We start from the raw sequence: 25667 nt of genomic DNA, 5'->3' as shown, positions 1-25667 counted from the left end.
AAATAAGTTTACAATAGAACAACTTGTTGTTATAGTGACGGGCTTCAACCACGTGTTACTTTTTTACTGGGTATGTTCGCTCGAGCTTTTCACATCATAATAAGAGAGAAAGTCCAATATTGAACTCATTCAAAAGGAGAATATAATGTATTATTATAACTGGACAGTATTATTTTTTCCTTCATTTGTATAAAGTGTGTGCGTGTGTGTGTGATAGTGGGGATGAGTGTGTGCGTTAGGAAATCGTTCGAGAAATCCCATAAATAAATATTCGACGAATTTGTGTTCGAAAAAGCACATTACAGTACTCTCCATTATATTTTCACTTCCAATAACTTAGTAAGCATTAATGTTGTATTTATCCTATTATGTAATATATTTAGCATCAGTAATATTTCAAAATGTATTTTATGAATAATACTACATGAATTCTAGATTACATATATAAACAAAAAATGCAGTAATCCTAGTTGGCAAATTCGATACATAGAAGAAAGCAAAAACTTCATGCAATATTTAATGTTCTTGATTATCAATAAATAATTAAGTTTAGAAATATGAATAATAGATGTTCCACTAATAATTCCATTTTCATTTTTACATTCATGTTTTTTAATTCAAATTATAAAGAATTGAAAAAATCTGTTTCACAATATCACACCCCAAAAACAAAGAGTTTAGAATTTAATTCAAAAAGAGCATTATGTAAAACGTAATTTAACAATTATTATCGATCAAATTAGTGCGGATGAAATTTGTAAACTAAAACGAGATCCATGTATCAATTTTAATTGAATGCTTATTTACTTTCGAGAGAAATCAGCCTTTCATAATAATATACATTAATCCTGTTGATTCAGAAAAATAAGCATCTTCCGAAAGAAGAGTGAAAATATCACACTTTTCAAGAAGGACATACCAGTATTATCAGGAAAGGAAATGTTATACCTATAAACACAAATACAAAGTAAACAAGTATATTTTATATTTACAGGGAAAATGAATACCTATAAATATTGTAGCTTTACAGACATCGTCACTGATATGGATGTGTTACAAATATAATAATTCAAGTTTCTTTCATTATTGCTTAAACCATTAGGGGGAAAATAGACAATGATGGTCAGTATTCGAGGTACAATACAACATACCATAAAACAAAGTAAAATTGGTTAGGGAACCCCCAAACATGCCAAAAGCAAGAAAGTGTAGTTTAATGGGACTCCCTACAGAGAGCCTCCAACACTATCAGGGCTTCGAAGGGAGAAAATAAGAATAAAAAGTCTTCATGCGATAAATAATTGAAAAAAATTAGGTAGAGTTATATGTCCATTATAAGATCGAGTAGGCACTTTATATTTATATTGTTTGGTAATCGTTTCAAGAACCTAAATCCGTAGTCAAACATCACATGAAATCACCACATGCCTGTGCTCTTGTCAATAATTGGTAAATTAAAAGCATTCCTATATTTCAATATAGGAATGAACAAGAATACAGCATTAATATATTCAACTGGATTTTGGAAGTAATTTGACACAACTTAATTGTAACAATGCCCTTCTAGCAAAAAAAAACATATCTATTAATGCTACCTGTGTTGTTTTTATTTTGGATAAATTCATTGATATTGGGTTGATTTTAACGGGAGCGACGTTAAAATTCCCATAATTACAAAACCCCTCTCTTTTAATTATTTGTTATTTTACTCCTAGTAAGACGTTATAAAGACTTAAACCCACCCCTACCCCTATATTGTGATTATATATGATTTTTTAATGAGTTTTTAATTAGTTACAATCCTCCTTTAAACTTGTCTAAGAGGCACGTGAAAGTAAAATCCGAAATACTTAGATGAACTAGACATTATGCATTGACATCTCTGCGCCATCATAGCGGTCAGGTCCTTTGCCTTGCGTGTGTTTGGTGATCTGCACTGGCGTATCTCTGACAACTCCGTTTACGCGTATTCCTATAGCCTCTCAGTGAGTGCGCTATTAGATTATGGCGTCAAATGCGTAACGTCTGAACTTTTACACGTGAATGAAGCCGAGCTCGACTGCAAGTGCAACCACGAGGAGGATGACAGAAAGAGTAAGACTCTCCAAAGACGAAGCTAATGCAATAATTAAGAAATAAACAAAGGAAAGAAAATACATGTCAATAATACACGTTCATAGGGTCAATTAAATCAAAGAATAAAGAAATTGACCCATTTATTCAAGCCCAGTGTATACTCAATTAATCACGTTAATCTCGTATATGTATATTGTTATCAATCTCGTGAATGTAGAGTTTAATTTCGAATATGGGTACTTAATTTATACGCCTGAATTTCCATTATCAGGGATAGATTTGAACATGTTAATTATATTTGTAGGAACGTCCCAACACAAAGAATGTGTATTTGTGATGGGCAGGGTATGGATTTTTATACGCGATGGACAATCAACAATGGTCAATGCGGTCGCCCAGTATACATATATAATGGTTGTGACTGAGTGTTAGGTTTATAGAAATGTCAATCTTAGCCTGTAAATCTACTAGGCAAGTGTTGCATGTTTTGTATTTGCCCTAACGACACTGATGCAAATAAATAATACGACGTTGCTTGTAGAGCGCATACCACTACCCATGGGCGTCTCTATGCGCTTAATAGAATAATAGACAAAGAAGAGAGAGGATTATGCTATTACGTGGATGGTCAGGCATAGGCCTACGTCTGATGGGGAAGACCATTAATAGGGAATTTTGGCTCTCACATCGCACGAAGGATTCGGGAACATAAAGAATGTATTGTCAAGTGCCCTTCATGACAATGGATTCTTTGTCAAAAGTTATTGATTCGAAACAACAAATTCGTCCTTGCCTCTTGACAAACGATATATATTTGCAACTTTTTGTCAGTTCCGAAACTTATGACGATCTGGTGTTCCGGTTCACAATCCTTTGACAATGACCTCTTAGCTGTTCATCGTGATTTGACTTGTATTTTCATTTTGCTGTGTTCTTGAGTTTGTTCTGCGTATGGCTGCGAAAACTCGCGTCTGAAGCGTGCATGGTGGACGCATATTGGCCATATAGCAGTCCAGTGGGTCGAACTTCACTTCTGCGTTCATCCAGACCAGGGGGGGGGGGCGTTTCATCAATATTTTCGTCTGACAAGTTGTCAGATCTGACAACTTTCCTGGATTCTGATTGGTTGAGAACCACTATTACTATACTAACTGTCGGATAAAGCACGACTTGTCGGATAAAATGTCCGACAAGTCGTTTCATGAGAGGCTCCACAGGTGGTTTTCATAAAGTTATTAAGAGCAACTTTGAGAACGACTGGTGAACCTTTCGTACGCCCCAATAATAATGAACATTTAATGGTGAATATCATTTACCAGAAGATAGGATCACCAGTCGTTCTGAATGTCACTCTTTTGAGGAAATGGCACTCGGGGCTGGCGCATTTTGACAGGTAATACACATTAAGATTTGGTGTTCGGTATTCCAAAGAGAGGAGAGAGAGAAGGGAGAGAGAAAGGGAGAGGGAGAGAATCATACAATCTATCTTGCAAATTAAGTTCATTTATGTAAGAACACGTCCAGTCTGGAAACAATTATTACTTTGATTATTGTCATATTTCTTACCTCTCCCTTCCACTTCGACACATTGAACCGCCAGCTTGTTACAATCACCGAGGGGGTCTCCCCAAGCGCTGTGACGACATCCATAGAGTGTGTTACAAAAAGTTGTTTCTGTAAAACTGAACCAGACTGAGGAGAGCTCTGGACTTCCGTCAGCAATCACCGGTGTATCAATGGCAGCAGCCTGGGAGAGGTTCATATGGCCAAGCTCAGAACATACAAGCTGGATGAAGAGTCAAGTACAGAAAAATGATCTCTTAAATTCATAAAGGTCGAGTAGGACACTTAATAATAATAATGATAATAATAATATTAGTCAATTCTTGTATTGCGCATTACACATTATGAATAACGTCTCTATAATTACGTGCTTCCAAATGACTTTAATATTATTACCCCGGCTTCAGCTCAAGCAGCCTTTCCAGCGCTCGGCATTTCAAGGAATAAATTCCTGCCAGGTACCTATTCACCTCACCTAGGTTGAGTGCAGCACAATGTGGATAAATTTCTTCCCTGAAGAAAACTACGCCATGGCTCGGCTTTTAACCCACGACCCTCTGTTTCAAAGTCCGAAGACTAATTCACTGGGCGACATCGCTCCATATGAATTATTTTTCGGTGCTGTTGCAATCAGAGTGATGTAATGTCGGGTTTCTATTATTATCATTAATATTGTTATTGTTGTCGTTGTTAACGTTTTGAATGTGTGGATATTTATCTGCCTGAGAAATCGTATTGGGGTAGAAAAGGGAAAAGTACTATTGTAATTATTTGATTGGCAAATTGTCTCATGATAATTGATGGGGAAGGGGATACCCTTCGTTAAACTCACATGAGAATGAAGAATGTTCTCACAAATACCACGCCATTGACCATCATGATACATCTCTACATAACCAGATTGGTTATTGACCTCATCTGTTTTCATGTCTGCTAGTCTTATGGGATGGTATGCAATTATATCTGTAAAGAGAGACCGATGAATAATATAAACTTATATACGGCGTCTATGAATCATTACGTTTGTGCTCGTGAAAGAAAAATGATTTGTTTTGTCTCCCAATATGACAAAAAGTCTTCTGATTAGTAAAATTAGTATATACACGTTAACATGGTTAAACGTTTACAAATGCAGATACATAATATAGCCAGGTGGTGTCAAGAGGTCTATATCAGGAGTCTGATTAATGTTATTTTTCGTTTTTTTCTGGAGATTTTTATCATCATTATTATTATCATTATGTTCTCTCTTCTCTAGGTAAAGCCCTCATCAAGTACCGCCCTATTTTATTTGTTTTAATAAAATCATAATAACTATACCTACGAACGCAGAGGGCAGCAACACTTTACACTACTTTGACTAAATAGTGTTGCTGCCCTCTATGTTCGTTAGTATAAGGACATACGAATGTTTCAAAAGCTCACCAAATGGCTTACAAACGACACCAACTTGTAAATCCTCCCCGCCTCCTGTCTGATATGTAAGATCTTGACAGTGGATACGTCCGGTTGACAGTACATACTCGCACAGACGTCCCAAGGTACCGGATCCTGCTTCAAAAGGCATCTGTCCAGGTCCAAAGTATTGGTAAACCGACTCTTCATATCCAAGGACAATGCAAAGTCTGTCATAGAAACGTTTATCTATGTTGGCGGTCGGAAGCAGCCAGACATGGACCCACTGTCCATCTTGATAGACCTCTACCCGTCCTTGTTCAGTATAGTCACTTCCGGTTATCCGAAAGTTTCCATCTTGGTTTTAAAGAAATAGAGAATCATTGCGTTCACAGCGGTTTATTTCCAAAGGGTCTAATGCCAATTCGTCCAATTACCAACTCGTCTACTATCATTTGGTCTATAATCGATTCGTCCACTATCCACATGGTCTAATAGCCATTTCGACAACTCACAATTTCGACTAATAACCACTTGATCCAATGGCCATGTAGTTCATAAACCATTTGGTCAGTAATTGGATAAGTGTTGATCGGGTGAAATGAATGAAAAAACGGGTATTCGACCAACTGGTTATTAGACGAAATGGTCGAAGACGAAATGGTGATTAGACGAAGTGATTATTGGACCAAACGGTTCTTGGATAAAATGTTCATGGACGTAATGGCATTAGACTAATGAAGGTAGACCATGTGATGAATGCACGAGTTGGCAGTAGACGAATCGGCAATTTAGCTTCACAGCAACACAGAGTGAAAGGGAGTTTGCGCACCAAGACGCAAAACCTGTTCAATAACAAAGAAATTGCATTCTTAAATGCTCCTTGTGTCAACAAAGAAGTCTTTGTTTAAAAAAAAAGTAAATGGAGACAGCAGTTTTGTCTTGGATTCAGGACAAACGACAAATTTTAACATTTTCGTCTGCTCCAAATCATAGGGACGAAACTTCCAGTTCACCAATTCTCGACAAAGACCGGACAACTAATCATTGTCATTTAACAGGCATTTCCAGTACATTTATTGTGTTCCTGAATCTATCTCTGTTGTAATTACGAAATTCCCTAATAATGCGTTCACAAAAACACGTGAAATAGAAGGAAAGATATCAATACATATCAGGGGCTGTGGAACGTTTTTGAAGGGGAGGGGGACTCAATATATAATGGGTGAAAGGTGGTTGAATAGGTGATAACGATAAGATAAATGTTTTCGAATAATAATAATATTGATAATAGCATGCAACATTTATATAGCGCTAAATAAAAATGTTTCTAAGCGCTGAATAATATTACCCCTTTATCACGGATACCCTGGTCGGGCGCTTTCAGCATTCAAGGAATTCCTTCCTACCGGGTACCCAATACTACACCTGGGTCGAGAGTAGCAAATGTAGATAAACCTTGTGGTTCAAATTCCACTGAGCCACAACACCTAGACATTTTAGCACATATTTATTCACAAAATAAAAGGTACTCCCCCCAGATAAAGACGATGGTAACTACAATGACATTACTTACCCACATTTGGTCCGCATCTGACCTGAGCAATGCTTCCAGGAGCACATGTTGTAGGGTTCTCTCTCTTGGTCACCGTACAATCTTCCAGTCGTTCCTCATCGCCAGCACACACGAAGTCCCACTGGAAGACGTCATCGAAAGTATCTGGTATCATACCGATCACTCTGACGGCAGTTCCACTTTCATATCCGATCATGCGACACACTGCACTTGCTTCTCGGTAGGTCCAAGTATCGTCACAAAGTAACGCCCGTCGATCCCGTTCTCGATAAAGAACAGCGCCCTCATACGACCCTGCCCCACTCCGTAGGTAAATCAGATCGATGTCATTTGCTGTAGATGAAAAATTCACAGAGAAATACGACAGTCACAACGGTGAAATCGAACCCTGCCCAACCTCATCGACTGCGTTATTGTTAATGACACACGAACAATCGGTTTTGAATCGGAAAATATCAGTGTGACTGCAGCCTATGTATCGATGTACAAACACTGAGCATGGTGTTGGGCTAAAATTAACAACTTTTTTTGTGTTGACCCTTTTTTCCATATTTAAAGAAAATGAAATTACTATACACTGTCAACTGACAGCACTAGTGATTTGTTCGTGTTTATGCAGCCATGTTATTATTAAAGCGACGCACACAAACAAGTCAAATTGTATCATAAACGAAATGAAATCAAGTATACATGATAAGGGCAATTGTCAATGATAAACTAGTGACACCAGTGTTATCTTCCAAACTTCATCCATTCAGATGACGCAAAACATGGGGACGTATTAAATAGATCACTCCTCGAAATTGTGTGTGGGTGGGCGTAAGGATGTGGGGAACGTTGGTGGATGCATGTAATTATGTTTGACAGGGATACGTAATGACCGGCTTCTGGTAACATTTTTCTAACATTTTATTTGTCGAGCGGGGGCGTCCCCGGTCCAACTCGATTCCTCATCTCATTTCAAACCGTCTCATTTAGAAAACTCATGATTCCGATCGACCAATAAATTACGTTCTTGTGGGACAGTAGAATGCGTCCCCGGTTACCACACTTTTTCACTGTCCGAAAATGAGTCTGGATTGATGATTATTATATTTTTTAGTGTATGTAACCCCAAACAAACATTTCCATGCACCCTTGTTTTTAATGATAAATGACATCATGACGGTCAGAATACAAGACTTAATGTGTCTGTACATTCTCCTTAAATACATACACACACAAATGTAATGCATGCTTTCATAAAAGTCCACAAAAAGTTAACACTATAGACAATTTTGGTTTAATCTTTTAAATATTGTTTTTATGTCGATTTACTTCTTCGCCTATTTCAGTATGCTCTCGTACATTTCAACAATCCCGATCGCTCCCCTTCAAAAATAATTTTACAAAATAAATAAATAAAAAAAGTTAAATAAATGAACAAAAGAAGATATTTGTGCAGATTATGCAATCATTTGTTTGGAGCTTGGGAAAGGAAAACTATTTTTTTATCTCGTTGAAATGAGTTACCTCGTTTTAACAAGACACTACGGTATAAAAGCGACATAATTACTGTGTCGCAAAAACAGGAAAAAATTGTTTCAGATATTTTTGTTATATCTCTGCCCGGGTTTCGAAGTAGCAAACAGGCTTACCAAAACATTCAACTCCCATGTCTTGATCGTGATTGCAGTTCGAGTCTTGAACTGAGACTAGCTGGCTCCTGCAATCGGTAAAGCTGGCTTCATCTCCAGTGCAGTGTACGTTTTCATATATGTATCTAGTCTGCCCTTCTCCGATTGTAAAGAACCTTTGCGCTCCTCGTGAAAAACCTGCGTCCCGGCAGACCACGTCGGCCACAGCCTGAGTCATCGTGTCATTGCAGATGGTTCCCCGAAATCGGTAATCAGTCAATGTTACTTCTACCCGACCATATTCAGGAAAGCCAGGTATTGTTTCCACAATAGATGGAGCTATATACACAATGTGAAAAATATGCATGCGTTGTTTAAATTGTGCCCTTTTGGCATGAGACACCAACTGGTGTATTCGTAAAAAAAGGCCCTTAAACAGTGTGCGCATCTAATAGTGACTTTTTGACCTAAAGAAATATGTATGAGGCGCGTTGAATATGATGCCAAAAGGTATGTTGTAATGCATTGTGTATATGTTAATACCTTTGTGTTCAATGTCATCCTATTCAAAGCCCTTTTGGCAGACGAAAAAATCGGGATACTTGTTAAGGGCGTTATGGAATTTATAATGATCTTTTTAATTTTAACGAATTTTTACAAATTATGGACATTATTAAAAAAAAGTATGTAAAGACGTATACGATGACACAAATAACTCAAATCACCGCAAAATTGGGTTTAGGCCCTTTGGTACTAGCCGACGATATAAGGGCGAAATTAAACTTACCCTGCAAAACATTTCTCATACATTTCCCTTGCACTTTTGGTCTATTGAAATAAAACGGATACATTCAAGCATTTTGTTAAAATTTTGCCACCCAACTTGAAAGTAAGCACAACTTTTACCTTTTTGTGCCAGATGGATCTGAGGACATAACTGAATCTGAACAAAAATTTATATCAGACATCTCCAGCATTTCTTTCACTAGGTTTTCATCATCTAAAGTGAGTTTACATTTCCTTTTTCACTAATACTTATTTCTCCACAGTTTTCCCAGGCTTTACAATGATTAACAAAATGAAAGTGAAGCCTAAGCCGTTTTATGTAGATCAGAGCTCAGTGTAAAGCAAATGTCGTCACGATGGCCTCGGGTGTGTGGGGGAGAGGGGTGGGGCGCAATGCACTTTTTCGAAGTGTTTTGGACAAATTAACATGTTAAAAAGGGTAAAAGGTGCCTTTAAATCAATTTTAAAAGCTAAATCCAACGCGTTTTTCATGATTAACGTCTACTTTCATTTGCATATAACTACTTCAAAGTTCTGCGCAAATCATTTGTCAATATATTCATTCAAGCGGAAATATTTTTCCACAGTTATATCGTCATTTGCTTAAATGGATCTCTACCAATGTTAAAATGTGGAAAAATGTTCAAAATATTACAAATGCAACATTTTACAAGATTTGTTCTTAGTGTAAATTTTTATTTGATACGCACTGTAATATACAGTGCGTATCAAAACAAAAATAGGACAGTTTTGAAAAGTCTTTCAAAATTTTGTTTCAAATATTAGATGTCTATATATTGATGTTAATAGATGCTCTTAAGTCTTATCTTTCAAATGCCATTTTTAAAAATTAGTTTTATTCATGCTTGGACGAACAAGAAACGTTTTTGTCAAGGGTTCAAACAAAATGCTTGCGCCAAATGGCATCAAATTAGAAAATATTAAACATCACATTTATTACTAGTTTTTATTTTACTTGTCCCCATTTCCAAATTTCTGCATCAGCTATATTCATACTTGGTGAATATGATCATTGAGTAATACCACAAATGTGCTCAAGGGATGATGAGGTCGAAAGTCATCCAGGGGTCAAAATGTCAAATGATATGTGGCCATGTCCGTCCTTTATTTTTTTTTGTTCAACTTGCTCTTATTTCTTTACCAATTATGTTCATACGTGGTAAATATGAACCTTGGGTAATACCACATGTGTATCCATTAGGATGATGGGGTCAAAGGTTACCTAGGGGTAAAAAAAAAGTATTTCATATTTTAATCATCGCGTAATCAGATGAGATCCGTGGTTCACAAACAAACTTGTTTCATGTAAATATGCTATCTTTTAGCATTGAATATTCTTCGATAAGTAAGAAAAAAAAATATATAGATCCATGACCTAACCAAGGAGATTTCCATTATTCATGAGGAAAGCTTGTAAAATATCATTTTATTATGTGCAACAAAGTTTATGGTGCCTTTGAAAGACATGAACCATATTGTCAAGGGGACATTAATTCATTGAACAAGCTAAATTGTGTTCTTGACAGGACAATGTTAATTCTAACAGAAGGATTCATGTCTTTCAAACTAAAAGGCGCCATAGCCTTTGCAGCACATAACATAGATAGTTGATTAACTAACTGACTAACTTACTTGGGTCAATTTCCTTTAGTTTTTGAAAAAAAAATCACCGCTGAAAGATACCATATTGGAAAAACAATAAGAGAACAATTCAAGTAAATGAATAGATTTCAAATGGAATATAATTCTAAAATTTTGGAAAAGATAATGAAAAGATTAAAAGGAGGTTTGATGATTTGATTCAGATTTATTTCCAACAGAACATGAAAAATAATCAATTAGCATGAAGTCTGATGATCAATATTTTGTCCCATTTGGCGCAAGCCTTTTTTGAACCCCTGACAAAAAAAAAACGTTTCGTGTTCGCTCAAGCATGAACGAACTGAATTTACTAAATGGCATTTGAAAGATAAGACATTAGAGCATCTTTTAATATCAAAATATCGCATACATTCGTAATTCCGAAGCTTCGGTTATTCCGAAGGTTCGTCAATCCGAAAACGAAATAAGCACACACACACACATATATATATACACACACATGTGTGTGTGTATGACATAGAGAGTAAATGTATACAGGTGCGTATAGCTAAAAGGGCGAACAAGGACTTACATTTTTCTCCTATCTGACAGACGACAATGGGATTGCGGTCCTGAGTACATTGTCCTTGGTACGCCCATTCAATCTGAGGACATTCCGTGAAATACTCCTCGACCCCGGTACAGTTGACTGTATTAATGATCGCGGGTATTGGCTCCGCTGGTCCATTATCACTACTGGTAATAAGAGCCACATCTCGATATCCAAGGTTTTTACAGAAAACAAGAGCTGCGTTGATGTCAAAGTTCTCCAGGCAGAAAGTCCCCCAGGTGCGGCCGAAGTATACGTAAGGTATACCTGCGTATTGCACGGTGGTTGAGAATAAGATCACCGCTGATATGGCGGAGAGAAAAATAACACAATGCAAATTTATTTATAATGATTAAAAATATACATTTTTGTTAGAGCACGTGTTGCATTCCCTTTTGATATTTGGGTAGTGTATAGTGATCTCCCATGTTTTGACTGCAAATTTAAACGTTAACTAGTTTTTTTATATGCGTAAGAGGGGGACGGTTTTAACTTCACGATTGAACTGTGCTACACAAATATACAAAATAATATGAGCTGCACTACAATACGTAATTGCACCCCCCCCCCCCCCTAAGACATTGATACTTTGTCGATCGGAGGCGGCCAAGTGGTTTATTCGTACATATTTAGACCGCTCCATATTTGAACCTCTGAACATAGTTTACAGCGCGCTAAGCTATTTGGGGTTTTCGCTCCGACAACGTACGGATCGAGGGTAAAAAGAAACAGACTCGAAAAAATGTTTTGTAACATGCCCTTCATGACAGAGAACGACCAAAAAAAAAAATCATTCGAAAATTTGTGAATCAGAAAAGGATTTCGTCCTCGACTCGGCCAAACTTCATATAATAGAAACTTTTCGTCAGAATCTTCGACGTAACTGCTGTTCCAGTTTATTAATTTTTGACGTGGACTTGCAGGCTATGTCATTTGAAAGGCCTGTCAAGTTACACCTTGTACGCTCTTGAACAATCTGTACGTCGGAGAGCGGCAACTCTCTTCTGCGCGTACTCACGAGGTTTGCATCGTAATCCAACGTCCTGCGCATGCGTGCAGGTGTCGGGTGTCCAGCTCTCGTCCTTGTCACACGCATCAAGTCTGCTCGGATCTTGAAATGTCGAGCATTGAATGCCTCCCAGCACAATGGGTAGATCGCTAGCGCCCTCTGCGGGGAACACCTCTATGGCTCCAAGAGTACTGAATCCAAGTTGAGTGCATGCGGCTATACTCTCTGAGTTACTCCAGGCTTCATTACACACTGTTCCCCATCCTAGGTTCTCATCCAGGTATTCCAGTCTGCCTCTACCGAATGACGTCACATTTGAGAGTCTTAGTGAACCTAAAAAGAACATAATAATGGAACGATTCGAAGTTCTTTAAGAGGATATTTTGTTTCTCATTATCAGCGCCGTCGTCATCATCATCAGCATCTTCGTCATCGTTACCATCGTTATCAGTACCATCATCAACATCATTACATCGTATGTTACTATCAACTTTTTTTTACCCATTTCTAGAACAATTAAACTTGCTTAAAGGACACGTCCACTCCAAAAAAAGTTGATTTGATTAAAATGAAAAAAAAAAATCCAACAAGCACAAAATCGGATGTAAAATAAGACATCTAAGACGCTTTAAAGTTTCGCATAATTTCATAAAATAGTCATATGCACATCCTGTATGGTATGCAAACGAGCAAAATGATGACGTCACCCGCAATTTCTTTTGTATTTTATTATCTGAAATATAAAAAGTTCTAGAGTCTTCTCATTGGCATGTGAAACAAAGTTATATTCCTCACTGAACATGTCGAATGACCATTATTTTAACAATTTATGGTTAAGTCCAGTTTGTCCTTGTCAAATCTGTAAAAATTGAAATATCGCATAATTCAAACAATAAAAAAACAAAAGAATTAGTCAGTGAGGGACCTCATCGACTCTCTCAGTTGCATATCACTGAATAGCAAATAAGCGAAACCTTAAAATGTCATAATTTCTTATTTTATATCAATTTTGATGAAATTTCCAGTGTTATTCTTGTTTAATTATTCTTTATCATTTCCATTCAACAATTTTCTGGGGTAGATTGACTTTTGAAGATCATATATTTTTTTTAATCAAAGAGTGTTCTGTTAGACTTACCCGTTGATGTACAGACCACGCCCACGTCTTCAGTATGGTCACACTCGGTGATCATTATCTCACTGTGGGAACAACCAAACAAGTCCTCCTCGTCTCCATGACATTGCACCATATCGAGGATCACATCCAGATTCGTTACCGCTCCGCTGCTGTTTCCAAAATAACCCCCTATTACGACCTCATCGGCTCCTGCATACCCCAGTTGCTTACAGACCACACTAGCTTCCGTGATGGTGAAGAGGTTATCGCACACTGTGCCCCATGCTCCATTGTAAAAGACCTCGACTCTTCCTTCGGATTGGAGGGGTCCATCTTGCAAACGAACGCCTATTGCTTCAGGAGCTGTGTGGAGAAAGACAATCCATGTGAAGAGTTTGCTTGCAAAAGGGGTGAGATCCACTCTGAACCATTCCGAAAATTGTTTTTTTTTTTAATTATCCCATATTGCAAAACTCTTATGAGAAACTAAATTGTCATGATGTACTACCCTACCTTGTGAACATAAAATTGGGTATAGAAATGTAAAGGTAAATGTCTTCAATGGCCATTTTTTTTTTTTTTTTTTCAAAAAAATAACCATTGTGGATTTAACCCCATTTGCAGGCAAACTGAAATGGATCAAATCCTTTTCTAATGAAAATGTGATTTCTTTTTCTTTGGCATTTTTATTCACGCTTTGATGGGAATTTCCAATTGTATTTTGTATCATCAGAGCGACTGAATAATCGTAGGTTCTGAGACAAAAACAATAGCATTTTATAAACAAATCATCTAGCCCCTATTGCCAAATGAGCTCTTCAGAAGAGTTTGTTCGCGAAAGGGGTTAGATACACTCCAAGATTTTTTTTTAATTCTCCCATGTGGAACTGTATTTTTTATTGTACCCTACCACGTGAACATAAAATTTATTATAGAAGAAATCTACCTGTCTTTTAAAAAATTGCTTTGTGGATGTACCCCCTTTTGCAAACAAACTGAATTGGGTCTTTACCCATCTGGCAAAAAGAAAATTTTCTTTGTCATTTTACTTCATTGTTTGATAGGAAATTCAACTTTTCTTTGGTATCATCTTATAGAGCTACATAAGGTTTATACGTTGAGACAGAAAAATTAAATTTTGATGAAAAATGGATCTAACCAGTTTTTGCAATTGAGCTTTTCATATAAAATAGACACAAATAGGCACTCAGAATTCTAACTCTCTGTCTTGAGGATATAATTATATAAGGCCAACACAAAGATAACATCAACTGGTGTACAGATGGGGGCTTTAGAGGGGCCATGTGCCCTAAAGCTTTTCACCACAAAAAAAAAGAAAGAGAAAAATGAAGAAAAAAACCCGGATAAATTCTCACTTATTTTAATATTTTTATGACTAATTGTCATGATCTACTACCATATCATGTGAATATAAAATGACGTATAAAATAAATCTACCAGTCTTTCATTGTTTTTTCTATATATTTTGTTGACAAAATTATCAGTGTGGACCTCCAATATCTTTAAACAAGTGTTTTCGCCACTTTTATTCACGTTTTAATGTAAAGTACATTACCTTTGGTATCATCAGAGCGACTAAAAATCCATAGGTTTTAAGATAGAAAACAAATTAATGAAAAATGGATCTAACCCCTTTTGAAAAATGAGCTTTTTAGAAGAGTATGGTTGCAAAAGGGGTTAGTTCTATTCCAACAAAATAATTTCTTTTAATTCTCCCACATTACAATATGCTATGCAAAACTACATTTTCATGATATACCCTACCATGTGACAAAATAAAATTAGGTATAAATAATCTACCTGTCTTAATATTATATTTCAGTATTTTTTTTTTACTCTTTGTGGACTTTTGTGGACCCTTTTGTTACAAAACTAAGATGAGCCTAACCCTTTTTTGAAAAAGGTGATTTTTCTTGGCCATTTCGTTCTCTTTTTTTGGGGAAAACTTTTTTTTGTGTCATCTTATGGAGCTACTAAAAGTATATACATTGAATCACAAAAAATCAAATTTGATTCAGAAATGGATCCTAACCCCTTTTTTTGCAATTGAGCTCTGTATAGAGTGAAGCTGAAATGATAATTTCATTTAATTTTAGTGCCAGGTGCTTTTCCTTTCAATTAAAACAAGAAAATGTGTATTGAAATAAACTTGATATGTTGAAAGACCTGGCCTTTAAAAATAAATGGTAGGAATGTTTTTTGATGCACTGAGAGCTGCTGGTAAAGTGGTAGCCTTAGCTAAATCCGAGGTGATTGCAGTTGGGCTTCGCATCCTCCCCGCCCCCCCCCCCCCCCCGTTATAATAATGATAAACTAAAGGATTTATTTCTGTTCCTGATACTCCTCTATATCATTGACATTGACTGTTTTGAGTCCATAAAATAAGTTCTCAAAATAATTTTAAGGATTAAAAAGAAATCCTGATTTTCTGCGTATACTGTCAAGCCGAATATTAGATTTGGATTTAAAACAATGTGGATTTTAACGTAAAACCTAATATGTTTGAGTCTAAATCCATATGAGATTCGGAAATGAATCCTTATGACTGTATTGAGTCCATAAAACAACTTCTTAAAATAATTTTAAGGATTTAAAAGAAATCCTGAATTGCTGCGAATACTGTCAAGCCGAATATTAGATTTGGATTTAAAATAATGCGGATTTTAACTTAAAATATGTGTAAGTCCAAATCTGTTTGAGATATAAAAATGAATCCTGAGGATTCAAAATAAACCAAACTATTGGCTGGTCGCTTTTCACATTCGAACTTCATTCATTTTAAATTTTTGAAATGTAATGTGCACTGCAAAAACTCAGGTGTTGCTTTAACACCAGCCCGGAATCTATACATGTCCACATCAGAGAAGCATTGAAACAACACCAGTTTGGAATCAAACCGATGCTGTTTTAATACTAATTGGTGTTGTATAAACACTTATCTTGTGTTAACCAAAACCAAACTGGTATTGTTAACACTTCTCTGGTGTGGACATATATAACTTCCGGGCTGGTGTTAAATAAACACCGGTGTTTTAGCAGTGTGGGGAAATCCACAGCATCGCTGAACTGAGACAAAAACTTGCCTATTATTATACAATACTCACATTGCGTCGTCAATCCGTTTATGCAATACCATAGTACTTGCATAAACATAATCTGTAACAGTCGAACACGGGTCTTCATTTTCTCAAAATATATTCCAGAATTTACACGGGAAAACATACATGTACGAGCTAGTATGATATTCCGTTCAAATAACCAAGCAGTTCTAATGCTATGCCAGATATACCGTCATCAAAGTAGTGGCATGTTTGTCGAATAAATTGACCTCATAATGCCGATGGAGTAATATTTGCCCAGATATATATCCAATCCCAGTCGTCGAAGGTAAGTCTTTGTGACGTAACATAATCATATTTACATATTGAAAAAGTGTTATGATGTGCTAATGACATTTTTTTTTTACTTGTCGACTATATGGGGATGTTCAAAACGTTGAGCCTACATATTTACAGGATATTCGTCAATATATCCACGAAAAGATACGGAATGTTTTTACTTTCCTGAAATTATTTGATTTTTTTTCATTGCACGTAGGACTATTGGAATTTTGAGCCATACCAGTGGCAGATCCAGCTAGGGGAGGGGGGACATCTGGCCCCTGCCCCCATCCTCTTTTGAGAGAAAAAATGGAATGTAAAAGTCGGGGGGGGGGGGTTGTGTGTAAACTTTTTAATTTTTGTGAAATTCGTTTGGTTATTTTTTTATTATTATTATTATTATTATGTACATACATACGCCCATACACACACCCATACATATATACATACATACACACATAATTACATACTTACATACATACATGATTATATTATTCCATATGCCGAAGTAGACTATTTCTATTATATATATATATATTTATATGTATATATATATATATATATATATAATATATATATATATACATATATATATATATATATATATATATATTTGTATAGGGGGCTGTAATTCTTTTTTGTTTCTTGAACCAAGTCCCCCAGCCACATTCCTTAAAAAACAGGATCTGCCTGAGCCATAAAAAAAAAATCAAATGCACACCATCATGTCAAAGAAGAAAATAACATATTAGAAAATATGAACTAAAAAGAATCAATAATGGAAAGAAAAGAATGCAGAATTCCACCGTTCCACTGTCATGAATTTTATGAATGGTTTGTGGAGCAATGGCTCTATCTTACTTGTCAGAATCTGTATCACTTCACTTGCAAATTTGATAGGCCTATTTACATGGTAGGCCTACAACGACATAATTTATAGACATTACGTTATTCTTATTCCTTAACTATTTTCAAATTCACTAGGTAAGTATAATACTTACCTAAATATATTCTATATTAAGTCATACAAACAGCCCTTAAAATAACGTTTTCAGGTCAGTATCATTTTGGCGCGCGCCCTCGTTAATTATTTGGGATATGTATAATTTCAATTTTACAATGTTCCTTTTTGGGGGTCCTAAATACACGAAATTTGCAGCACATCATTCTATTTTGTCCTAATTAGATATATAATATTGCAAGAATAAAAAATACAAACTCATGATTCAGTTTTTACTAATTAAAAGTATTTAGTTATGTGTCCCAAAATGTATTTTTTGCCCTCCTTTCATTTTCCTTCGATGGCTAAGTCTAATATACCCCATTTGGCTTTACTCAAGTCATTTCTACAGTCGTTGGATTTTATCCTATGAATAATATTTTTATCATGCAAAATAGGTTTAGGCCACTTCAGTAATTTGTACGGAGAAAAATGAGAACAAGAAACATCAAACTGAAAGTCAGACATATTAATATGACTCTTAAAAAATGTATGGAAAAATCATGTGATGATTAAAAAGGCAAATATAGTTTCTGGAGGCTGGGTCCGTTAAGCATGCATTATACATGATATGCAAATATTTGGGGAAGAAAAGAATTGTGTGTGTTTTTCGTCAAGTAGTAGTAGACGTTGCTTCATGGCTAAAAATAGCTGCCTCGTTTGACGCATTGCTCATTAATGCAAGGGATTGAGAATCTTTCAATTTAATATTGAATTGTGATCGAAGTTACAGGATGTGACTGATGACAATTTTGTTTTTTTAATTTTATAAAGGAACAAAGCGATTTCATAAAGAAACAAATGAACAATTTTACAAGGAAACAAAGTCACCTAGTAGAGCGGATAAGATCTAAAAATCACAACAATATATTTAGCAAATCATGATTAAAGCATGAAACTTTCACAAATATTAGCATATGCCGCAAGATTTATTTTAAAGATGGGAAGTAAATTAATGAATGCCATTTTCGGCCGTTGCCATGGCAACGGATTAATTTCGCAATAACGTACATTGCCATGTAAATGGTTAATAAACGGATGACCAAAAATATCATTTTCAGGCTTCCAATTGAATAAACAATTTTAAAAATATTCAAGATCACTGAGATAGTTCCAATTGGTCTGTTGCCATGGCAACAGCTTGTTTTCTCCAAGAAAAGTATATAAAAATTGATTGAAAAACGTTGTAGAATCTGATCTATCTCTAATTTCCCCTAATTTTGCAGTTCTAAATAAAGATACTTTGGTTGCTAAATGTATAATTAAAATCTGAAGCTATTGCCATTGCAACCAAATAACATCTAATTTACGAAAATTGACGAGACAATAGACATGTGAAAAATACACGATTTGACTTAATCTACATGTATGTACTTAAGGTTTGACACCCTCATTTGAAAAAAAAGATACAGTAAGTTTTCTGCATGAGTTCTTTAGAAAGATAAACATTTATGTTGCCTTGGCTATGCATGAATTTGGAAAAAAAAGGTTTCAAATGGCCCGTTGCCATGGCAATAACTTATTTCCCTCCAGAAAAGTAAAAATATTGATGAAAATGTATTATGATCATCATTCAATTTTCCCTGATTTTACGGTGCGAAAGGAAGATGTGTTTCTGGCGAAATGTATGAATATAACCTATGAAGCCATTGCCATGACACCCATATAACATAATAATTTTTGTTCATAACTTAATCACTGATCAATATTTATATAGATTACGTTATTTTTTTATCAGTTAACATTCCATCTGTTCCTTATGGCCATTTGCAACATTGACATTTATCATGTTTATTGTTGAAGTCAAGCATTACCAAGGCAACATCAATGCTTATTATTCTGATAAGTTCTGCAGAACACTTACTGTGATTCCCCCCCCCCCAAAAAAAAAAATAAATTAAATGAGCAGGTCAAACCTGAGGCACGTACATGCATATTAAGTAATTTTTATTGTATTTTCCACCTGTCCATAAACATTGTCATCCATCTTAATATTTTTTTATCATCTTATTGTTATCTGGTTGTCATATGGCTATGGCTTAATATGTTATTTATGCATTTAGCCACAATCATAATACAGATTATAAAATACCTAAAAAGTAGGAAAATGGAATGATGATCATATTCTACATTTTATTTTGATTTTCTGGGGGAAATAAGCTTTAACAGGCAGTTGCCATGGCAATTGCCTCTTTATGACATTGCTATTTTCATTAAATTCAAGCATTACCAAGGCAAAAATCCTATCTTTCTAAAGAACTCATGCAAACCGCTTACTGTATTTTTTTTTCATATGAGTTGGTAAAGACTTAAGCAATTCAATTCAATTCAATTTTATTTATTTCACTTCCATCAAACAAAAACAAATTGTATACCATATATAAGCACATAGATTAGATCAATTCTAATTTTATTTTCCACCTGTCAATTGTCTCTTCAACCACATGTTTTTCGTAAATTAGATGTTATTTGGTTGCTATGGCAATGGTTTCAGATGTAATAGTAACCTTTGTTTAGCACTAAGAAATTATGGAAATTAAAGACAAACCAGATTCTACAACATTTTTCAATCAAATGTTTAACTTTTCTTGGGGAAACAAGCAGTTGCCATGGTAACAGACCAATTGAAATATCTCGGTGATTTTGAATATTTTTAGATTTCATATGTATTCAATAGGACACTTGAAAATGATCTTTTTGGTCATCTATATCACGTTTATTTACCATTTACATCGGAATGTATGTTGTTTTGGCGAAATTAATCCGTTGACATGGCAACGACCGAATATGGCATTTAAAGATTTACCTTCCATCTTTAACAATGAATATTACGGCATATATCAATACTTGTGAAAGTTTTTTTGCGTTAGTCATAATTTGCAAATTATTGTTCGGCTTATCCGCTTTACTAACCAAGGCCAAGCAAGCTATTTGGGGGCTCAAAAAAAAATCGGTACAATATATTAACAATAATAATAAAAGCTGGACTTATAATGCGCTTTTTGCCAGAAGATACAAAGCGTTGCTATTATTACCCCGGCTTTAGCTCGAGCTACCATCACCGGCGCTTAGTGCATGCACGGAATTACTCCTGCCGGGTACCCATTCACCTCACCTGGGTCGAGTGCAGCACAATGTGGATAAATATCTGAAATTTTGCATACGACCAAAGCCAGCAAATCTGAATTATGTCACAATTTTGACGTATCTGCATAGAGACGCATCAGTAAATACTTTAATGCAATTCAAGTCTCAAATAAGGACCCAATCATAATCATCGTACTTCTCTCATAATGACGTATTATTGATTGGGATTATTAAATGCAGGCAAACGGATACAACTCATTCTGAGATATTTTCAATACAAATTTGCATGTCAGTTCATTCCATTCCTTTCTCCTTGAAGGTCATGTCCATCCCAGAAAAAAATATTGATTTAAATAAATAGAGGAAAATCAGACAGGAAACGAGCGGAAAATTTCATTCAAATCGGATATGAAATAAGAATGTTATGACCATTGGCGGCGGAGCAGAGGATTATCTTGTTGGGGGCAGCTATTGTTGCGTCCCCCCAACACAAAAGATAATCCTCTGCCCCCCCCCGGGTGCACGACTCAAGAGGCTCGCTGATGTCCCTCCCTCACTACCTCTCTTTTTTGATTATGCAATATTACAGTTTTTACAGATTTGACAATAAGGAGCAACTTGACTGAACCATAAAATGAATAAACAATGGTAATTTCACATGTTCAGGAAGAATGAAATCTTTTTTGACAGGACAATGAGAAAAAATAGAATATTTCATATTTCACATAAAAAAAATGCAAAAAAATATAGAGAGTGATGTCTTCAGTCCCCTTAATTGCATACCGACCAGGATGTGCATATAACTGTTTGTAAAAAAATAAACTAAACTTGAAATTGTCATAACTTTCTTGTTTTACGCTTGTTTTTTTTTATGATTTTTATTTTTATTTTATGATTGTTGGATTTTTCTCTTTTTTTTCAAATCAACTTTTGGTTGGGTGGACATGTCCTTATTAATTCGGGTAACGTTTGCTTTACCGGAGGTTCGAATATTCCGAATGTTCGTTATTCCGGCGGTTCATAATTCCGATGGTTCGTAAATCAAAATTTGTTAATCCGGAAATGAAATAAGGATCATGATTCCGAAGGTTCGCTAGACGAAATAAGGTTCTTACGTCCGAAAACAAATAAAGTTTTTTGGCGTTGTGAAATTTAAATTCTAGTAATTTAATTAAAGGGCATGTCTAACCCCTGGCTATGGACATATAGGCCATGCTTGGCTGATGGCTCCGGGATCGCCTCAAAGTTAAGTATTATTGTTTTGATCGCAACCGTTATTGCATGAAATTTAGAAATTATTAGCGAATCATTCTTCATTTACATTTCTACGCCATCCCATTCTTCACGTTCTTTTTTTTATCATCGGTAGCCCAGCCGTGTTCCCAGGTAACAATACAGCGTTGGCGTTGGACCATCGTTGGTAATTTATTATTTTTTTACGTTGCCTCAGCATTGGCAAGCATCGTTGCATCATTGAAAGAAGTGCACGCGCATACATCGTCAGACCATTGGCGGCGGAAGCCAAATATTTTAGGAGGGGACAACCCACAAAAAAATTTGACAAGCAAAAAAAAAAAAAAAGGTTCTCAATCTAAAAATTTTAGGGGGGACGCGTAGGAAAATAAATTGACAAGCAAAAAAAAAGAAAAAAAAAGGTCATCAACTACACAAATTTAGGGGGGGGGTCCGTCCCCCCTCCTCAAATTTAGGGGGACACGTCCCCCCCCGTCCCCCCCCCCGCTTCCGCCGCCTATGCGTCAGACAGACGTTGTCTGGCAATGCTGGCTGGATCGTCAGTACGACGTTGCTACATTGGTGAACAACGTTGAAGCATTGATGGAAGTGCACGTGTATACATCGTCAGTCCAACAGTATTTTCAATGTTCCACCATTGGTTTCTGGCAACAATGTTTCAACGTTATCTGGAAACGCTATTCCAACGTCGGCTAAATTACAGCATTGGACAAAGTAATTGGACCAATGTACGGAAAACTTTTACAACGTTGCATCATCGTTAAAAGTGCATGCGCATACACATCGTCAGACCAATATGTTTCCAACGTCGAATTCGCGTTATCAGCTCAAAATGTTCCAACGTTGGTTCAATGTTGGCTGAATCATCAATAAGATCGTCGCTTCAATATTAGAGGGCAAAGTTGGAGCATTGATGGACATGATGGAAGTATCCAACATGCCCGTACATTGTCGGTCCACCGTAAGCTTACAATTACGTTGCATGGTTTGATGTTGCATATGTTTAGCAACATTCCTAGCTCTAATGTTGTCAGGCAACATTATTCTAATGTAGTTATATTCAAACAACGTTGATCCAACGTTATTCGAACATCTTGCAATCTTAAAAAAAAACATCTATTGGTTTCAATATGAAGTTCATCTTTACAACTCTTTACTCCAACATTGTGGCTCATAACCGGGCATGGTGGCTAAATGGTAGAGCGTCCGCCTCAACGGGAGGTCGTGGGTTCGATCCTCGGCCGAGTCATAACAAAGACTTATAAAACTTGAACCTTCTGCCTTCTTGCTAGACACTCAGCATTTAGATTTGGGAAGGGTAATATTATGTCATTCAGGCCCCGCGCTGGTAGAGCAGTTTGCTAACTGAAGTGGTTACCCTGGATAAACACGTACATCATTATTATTATTATTAACCATTCTCATCCTATCTTTTCATATAATCCTAAATCCAATATCTATCATCCTATACCTATCCACCGAGTGCTGTCTTTGACTTCTATATGTAGAGCAACTTACCTAGGCCTACTAACCACGGTCAATGACATATTTCTATAATTAACCTTGAAAATTTCACATAGAATAACCATGTTTCGATTATGAATGATATGGTAATAACTGAACCACGTGCTTTTATCAAGCTTGCCATGGTTGAAATAGTGAATAAACATAAATACGTTGATCATTATAGCTGTATTATGGACTATTACCTAAAATTTTGGTTAATAATGAATATTCATGAGTGCATAATCATTATGTCCAGATCAGGCAGGTATGGCAGCTGCGTTGGTCCAATGTTGGTTGGTCCAGCATCATATTTTAAACAAATTTAACGAAGTGCCATCAATGTTTTGCTAAAAAAACGGCAACAAACCAGATTCCATGCGTTGTACCATCTTCTTTTGTCCCGCCAATCTTACTTTGTCCACATCTGTATCAGTAGATGGTTTAGTCAGCAAGTTTCCATCAAACATGATTTCAACTTTGTGCCATCATCACTTGTTCACAATTTGTTTTACTCATTTATTAGTATTTCGGTATTTGTTCTCGTTCTCTTGTTCTTGTTTGTTTTTTCTTCCTTTTTCATATTTCCTTCCGTTTCCGTTTTCTTCTCACTCTCTTATTTCTTCCCCTTTTCTTCTCCTTTATTTTGCTTTCCATTTTATTTGTCCTCTTCTTTTTTTGTTTCCTTCTCCTTCCTTTGAGTCCCCCTTTTTTTCTTTCTTTATTTCTTTTTTCTTTTTTTGTTTCTTTGTTTCTTTCCTTCCTTCTTTCTTTCTTTCTTTGTTTCCTTCCTTCCTTTATCTCTTTCCTCTCCATTTTTCCGTTTCCCGCGGTGAGCTCCGCCGGGGGGGGGGGGGGGGGGTTAGGGTTAACCCCCTATGGTAACCATACGCTCTTAAAAAGAATTGGTCAAAATGACCAATCTGTTGGTTAATATGTGTCCGACCGATAAAATTGGTCAATATCAACCAAAATTTTAGTCGATTTGAACCAATAATTTGGTTGCTTTTGACCAATTTTATCGGTCGGACACATATTAACCAACAGATTGGTCATTTTGACCAATCCTTTTTTAGAGTGTATGATTACGCCATCTCGAATGTTGGTTATAGACAAGGGCGCCGGAAGCAGGGGGGGGGGGCAAAACGAGATCCCCCCCCCCTAATGTGTCCCCCTGAAAGTAGAAAATGATAAATTATTTAAGGACAAAAGTAAACGAAGGCACTTTTTTGCCTGAAAATTGTCATTTCCATTTTCAAAAATGAATTTGTTTTTGCCCCTGACGGGTTATCATAGTAAGCCTCGCGTCTTTTGACGAACAGTTCCTTTTTGAAACATACCTTTGAAAAGCCCCTTTTCCATTACAGTAACGTTTAACCTTTTAATGAATACATTTCAGACTAAAAGCCAATGGCAAATTGATAGTGGTCCACCAATGATTAGGTTTATAACTCTATGATCATGATGATGCTGGCTGTGTCGTCTAACAAACTCGCGGTCGCCCAGAAACGTTCAGACCGTACCCGATATCACTAACGCGCTTATACACTAGTTAATCGAGCAACGTATGGAATCTATGTCATAGCTGTGTGAAGCCAAGAAACCAAAACATCTCGAGAAACTTGTTTCAATTATTTCATTTTCAACTAAATATAAATTGAGTTAATACAGTGATAACAAGTCAGTGACCTAAAGAAAATACTAAGGTCATTTCAACTTAATATAGACATGTTATCAGAATATTACACACAGAATAATCATGTGAAGAGGATCATAATTTATAATTTGTGAAAATGGTGAATCCCACTCGAAAGCAACTTAGAGATAATGTTTAGACATGAAGAAAATAAAATCATCTGTGAAAGTGTATTCTTGACCGGACTCATATTATCCGAGATATGAATAAATATCTAAATAAAGAATATAAAAGAAAAAAATAAGCGTTACAGTCAGTAGCGGACCGTAACCCAGACGAGACAAAGCATTGGGGGCACTGGATTGTCTGTGAACAATGCTGTGCCCCCCCCCCCATGCTTTGTCTCCTCCGGGTCACGGTCCGCCACTGGTTACAG

The 25667-nt window shown here is 36.1% G+C and overlaps 1 protein-coding gene across 1 annotated transcript; it reads right to left on the bottom strand.

The window, feature by feature from the left end:
• Positions 1-1051: 1051 nt before the first annotated feature.
• LOC121406251 (scavenger receptor cysteine-rich domain superfamily protein-like) lies at positions 1052-13786 on the bottom strand (the record flags this gene model as incomplete). Its single annotated transcript, XM_041597271.1, has 9 exons — positions 1052-2116; positions 3643-3862; positions 4472-4602; positions 5065-5391; positions 6611-6943; positions 8248-8565; positions 11207-11527; positions 12243-12566; positions 13372-13786. Coding segments are annotated over 9 exons (2472 nt in total), but the record flags the coding sequence as incomplete, so codon positions are not given.
• Positions 13787-25667: the final 11881 nt, after the last annotated feature.

This window comes from Lytechinus variegatus, chromosome 19 (assembly GCF_018143015.1).
Source record: "Lytechinus variegatus isolate NC3 chromosome 19, Lvar_3.0, whole genome shotgun sequence".
Classification (NCBI taxonomy): Eukaryota; Metazoa; Echinodermata; class Echinoidea; order Temnopleuroida; family Toxopneustidae; genus Lytechinus; species Lytechinus variegatus.
This window is presented reverse-complemented; position numbering and strand designations above follow the sequence as displayed.